Source organism: Hibiscus syriacus, unplaced genomic scaffold (genome assembly GCF_006381635.1).
Source record: "Hibiscus syriacus cultivar Baekdansim isolate YM2019G1 unplaced genomic scaffold, ASM638163v2 tig00111402_pilon, whole genome shotgun sequence".
Classification (NCBI taxonomy): Eukaryota; Viridiplantae; Streptophyta; class Magnoliopsida; order Malvales; family Malvaceae; genus Hibiscus; species Hibiscus syriacus.
In genome coordinates, this window is record NW_024063082.1 from 4,547,441 (window position 1) to 4,552,613 (window position 5,173).

Sequence of the window (5,173 nt, forward strand, 5' to 3'; positions counted from 1 at the left end):
TAAGTATATTCGAATATCAAAACATTACTCCAAATATTTCAAAAATCATTTTTAATCCTTAAGTGTAAAATTAAGTTTTAATCATAAAACAATTTCAAAATAATTTTACAAAGTATTTCGAACCAATTCAAAGCCAAAAATTACAGATTGCTCAGAGGGAACCGATTCCCCCCCATAGGAGGAACCGATTCCCCCTAAATGGTTTTGGCCCCGAGATTTCCAGAATGCTCGGAGGGAACCGATTCCCCCCATAGGAGGAACCGATTCCCCCTAAACAGTTTTGCTCCGAGAATTCCAGTATGCTCGGAGGGAACCGATCCCCCCCAAGGGGGTACCGATTCCCTCTTGTACAACGGTCGAAATATTTGAATTTTACACTTAGGAACCGATTCCCTTCAAGGGGAAACCGATTCCCCCCACGCTCCAAGCTGTTTTATTAAATGTTTTCACACTAAAACGGCTATAATATCTTCTCTAATCATCCCCAACGTTCAGAAGTGATCCAAGGTGTATTTAAGCAAGCTTAGAAGTCATTGATCAATAACAAGAAACATCAATCAACTAGAATCAAGAGAGAATCAAAGAGAAAGCATCAAACCTCAAGTTTGAGTATTTCAAGCCTATTTTTCATCCAATATTCATTTGCTTTCAAGAACACTTTTGTACTCAATTGTATTTATCCTTGAGTGTTCTTTTCTGTGTTCTAGAATTGTGCAAACATCTTACCTTGTGAGGTTTTCTTGTAAGTTTGCAAATTTGTAATCTTCTCTTTGGGAAAAAGAGTGTTCTCAAGAGTTGGGGTATACTCTTGAGGGATTTTGTAAGGTTATCTCTTTGGCCTCAAAAGAAAGAACAAATTAGTGAATTTGTTGGAAAATCCTTAGTGTGGATAGCTAAGGTAGTGGACGTAGACTTTGTTTGAGAAAGTCGAACCACTGTAAATCGATGTGCAATTACTTTAAATTTTCTGCAAAAGCTTCCACGAAATTTTTAATTGCCAATTCACCCCCCTCTTGGCCGATTCCGTAGATCGATTAACTCAACACATAGTATATGTTATAATACTGCTTTGGATGATATGATATATGCCACATCATCGTTTTGAGTGAGTGACATGCCACATTAATAATTTAATACATATAGAAATATCACATCAGCAACATGTGTTGACAATTAATTAACTAACGATTTTCATCAAATAATTTATGTTTTGACAAAAAAATTAAAATATTAAAGGCTAAAATACTCTAAAAAAGAATACGAACAAAATGAGCATTTATGTAAACGTTAAGGGGATAATTTGTCATTATGCCATTTAATTATCAAAACAAAAGTTATTGTCACCAAGTGTTTAACGATTTTTAATAACTGTGACAAAATTGATAGCAACTTAAAAGTTTAGTGATTTAATTACAAATTTTTAAGTGATTAAATTGATAACACCTTAAAAGTTAGTTGATCATTCTAATAGTTTTCTCTAGACTAAAAAAAACTAAAACTGAAACATATAAATTGTTTATGCATTATCAATTTGATTTTAGTTTAGATATTTAAATATTAAAAAAATAAATCTAATAAGAAATTATTAATGCTATTTGTCAATTTAATTTTGATTTTCCAATGAAAAGAGGGATTTAATTCTTCAAAATAAAAGGAAACAAATTAAATTTCGAAAGCCTAAACCGTACAAGGACTTGGTTAAACTTTCATTTTCCAATGCCAATGGAAGGTTTGGGCTTTACTTTTTCTCAAGCAGTTAATTGAAACAGCAAGAGTGAAGAGAAACCCACGAAAATGGCACTTCTTTGTGCTTGGACCTCGGCCATCTTCTCTCCTTGTTCATCAGAGAGACCTTCATTTGCTTCATTGAAAAGGAATATTCCCAGTAACCAAAGCTCATTTCTTGGGTTCTTCCCTGTAGTAGCATTGTCGAAACCTTCTGCTGCTCGGACAACAACGTTGTCTTTCTGTAAACGGGATTTCCGGGTTTGTTGCCAGGACCTCTCTGTTGTCCCTGAAAACCAACGTTGGATGTTCGAGGAATCCGACGCTGAGGGCCCTGTAATCATTCTGTCTCTCTCTCTTTGTATTTCATTTCCTTGCTTTTTTGTTTCTTAGAGAGTTTTTGTTTTCGTGGGTTTGGAATGAATTGCTCCGTTAATGTGATTATGATTTATGACTATAGAACTGATGATTTTCTTGGTGAAAATTGGTGGGTTGTTTCTTCTTCAAATTTTGTTTCATTTTAATCTTGAAATTGGGATTGTTGCTGGTTTAAACATGATTTCCCTTTACATTGTCTGCTTTTTCCTCGCTCTCTCTCTTTTTAAGTTATTAATGTCATATTGCATTCAACTTCTGAAACATTTTGCATAATTTATATGCTTCCCACTGTGTTCTTTGATGATGTTTCTGGTATCCTCCTTTATTGCCTACTTAATTTGAATCATATTCATTTTGTTTACAGGATATTTGGAACAACACATGGTACCCCAAAGCTAAAGACCACATTAACACTGAAAAACCATGGTATGTTGTTGATGCAACTGACAAAATTCTGGGAAGACTGGCATCAACAATTGCTGTGCATATGCGTGGAAAGAATTTGCCAACCTACACTCCTAGTTTCGATATGGGTGCTTTTGTGATAGTGGTATGTGGTTTTTGTTGTTATTAGGTTTCTTGTTAAAGACTATTTTCAGGAGTTGTTTTCTTTATGAACACTTGTTTATTTTGTTGTTTTCCATTAGTTACATGTAGGAAAGAGGCTTAATATGTAGAAACCGGTGCTTAGCATGCTTTTTACATGTTACAATTGCTGTACAAAAAGCTTATGTTACATACTCTTATACGATATAAGTTGTTGATTTGATTGTAAAATGACGCAAGTTAATTCCACCCCCATGACGTCTCGACATTTCTTCAGTTGTGGAATATTGATCTTGGTTATTCTGCAGGATTTTACTTTATATGTTTGAGGAATGATAAAGTAAACCGGATCATCAGCATGTAATGTCCATGGTTGTTAAGTAACTCGATGAAAGGCCTTTCCTTGCATATCAACCTGTTTTACATGCGTTTACTGATCTTTATGTATCATATTGGTAGTCATTATCTTGTTCCATAAGGTAGACCAGTATGGACATAGAATAGTTTGTTTTGATTTTTTATTTTCCCGTAATTCTTCTTCCAACATATTCTGGGAACTGATATTATTGCTTAAAGGATCATGTTACGATCTATACTATTTTGGCTATTTAGGGGAAGGAGCTTTAGTGATACTGCATGGTTCCAAAAATATGTTTATAACTTGAACTAAAAATCTGAAAAAAATTCTTCCTGACATCAACTTAATAGGTAAATGTTGACAAAGTTGCTGTATCTGGAAAGAAAAGGACCCAGAAGCTCTACAGGAGGCATTCAAGAAGACCGGGTGGCATGAAAGTGGAAACATTCAACCAGCTGCAGCAAAGAATTCCTGAAAGAATTTTCGAGCACGCTGTTCGTGGTATGCTTCCTAAAGGAAGGGTGAGTTGGTTTAAAATTTCAGACTAATATTGTGCATCTGAGTTCAATATGAATCAGTATATAGATTTGAAATCAAGACTGACAAAAAAACTGAACTGGACATTCTATGTGCACACGTTGATAAGCTGAGTAGGTTTGCTGTAATAGTTTTACCGGGCTGGCTTCGTGAAATCTGCTTATGCACGCTATGAATTAGATTGATAAATTGAACATAGATATTGAGGTTCTCTACAAATAAGCTTTACCTCGGTAATAAGGTTTGCTAAAAAGGGTGGTTAAGCATTGATGATGAAAGAATCTGGAATGAGCAAATTTCGAAAGACAAGCAAGAGTAGGAAGTTAAAAGTGCCAATCGTAGGAGTGAGCAAAACGATGTGGAAAACTGTTTGACATGACTAGTGGTTCGGTTTGCGTATACAATCCTCATAATTCGTAATTTAGTTCAATTTGTTAAGGCTTATGAAACAATATATCAAGTCTTTAATCATCATCCATGATTGGGTCAGCTTTTGCATTCAATCCACTGTCATCATTCTTTAATTATCTGTTTCGTCGAAAACAGCATGCATGATTTCTATTGATTATTGCTAAGGTCTGCATCAATCTTCGCCTTTTTTCCGGCTCGGTAGAGCATTGTTTAACCCACCTGAAGGTTTACATGGGCCCGGATCATCCGCATGAGGCTCAGAAGCCTATTGAATTGCCTATACGGGACAAAAGGGTGCAGAAGCAGCGATAAGCAAACTTAAAGCAGGGTTCGGATCGAGAGAGAGAGGGAGCAATCAACGTTGCTTTCCACCCTGTTTTCCATTTTTTTTTGTCATGTTGTTTGGTCCTTGGGGGTATAAATTTCATGTTGTTTTCCATTAAATTGGTTAATGGATTGATCGAGTAATCGAAACATTCAGTTTGATTTGGTTCAAGTAATAGTTTTTTATTGCACTTATTAAAAACATCAAATTAAATAACATGGTGGAAAATATGAAACTTCAAAACATTAAACGTGTTGAAAACCAGAAATCTAATAATTTGAAGATTTTGAACTTTAGGGACTAGAAAGTAGCTAATGAGTGTCAACGAAATTATAAAGGGAGCAAATAGGCCAATCTGTGATACGATATTAACTATTTATGTCTACACGAGTAACACATAAGATGAATAGAACATGAAATATAATTTTAAACTGTTAATGATATAAATAAAATTATAATTATACTTTCACAAATTTTCTTAGTGAATCCAAACAATCAAAACATCACGAAAACATGTTAATGAATCAACAGTCAAAACGATCAATTGATGATGTCTAAGCTATTGTTTGTTAATACAATCTATCGTGCAATATTGCATATTATAGTAGGTGTGTATTCGAGCTGTTGGACTAGAAACATTTTGTTTTTATTTGTCCAAGCCCAACTCAAATTCATTTTATTGAATGTATAGTATTTTGAGCTGGACAAACCCTTCGTTTTTTTTTTGGTAAACTACACATTTAATATTTCAACTATTAATTTTGTTCTGTTTTAGTCATTCAATTATTTTTTATTTTAAAATCATTTCTTATTTGGTTTTATTTTGGTCATCCACCATTAAAAAAATAACAATGATGTTGATGTGTTACCATATGATAATGTCATGTCATCAT

General features: G+C 34.1%; 1 protein-coding gene across 2 annotated transcripts; it reads left to right on the plus strand.

The window, feature by feature from the left end:
• The first annotated feature begins 1,748 nt into the window (after positions 1-1,748).
• On the plus strand, positions 1,749-4,451 carry LOC120161693 (50S ribosomal protein L13, chloroplastic-like). 2 transcript variants are annotated; one of them, XM_039171907.1, is made up of 5 exons: positions 1,749-2,061; positions 2,468-2,653; positions 3,358-3,528; positions 4,150-4,297; positions 4,336-4,451. In XM_039171907.1, the coding sequence occupies exons 1-4, from the start codon at positions 1,795-1,797 to the stop codon at positions 4,207-4,209; spliced, it is 684 nt and encodes a 227-aa protein (XP_039027838.1). In that variant the 5' UTR covers positions 1,749-1,794; the 3' UTR covers positions 4,210-4,297; positions 4,336-4,451. The 2 variants fall into 2 exon arrangements, with proteins under 2 accessions (XP_039027838.1, XP_039027839.1); XM_039171908.1 differs by having other exon boundaries at positions 4,150-4,294; positions 4,333-4,451.
• The last annotated feature ends 722 nt before the right edge of the window (positions 4,452-5,173 follow it).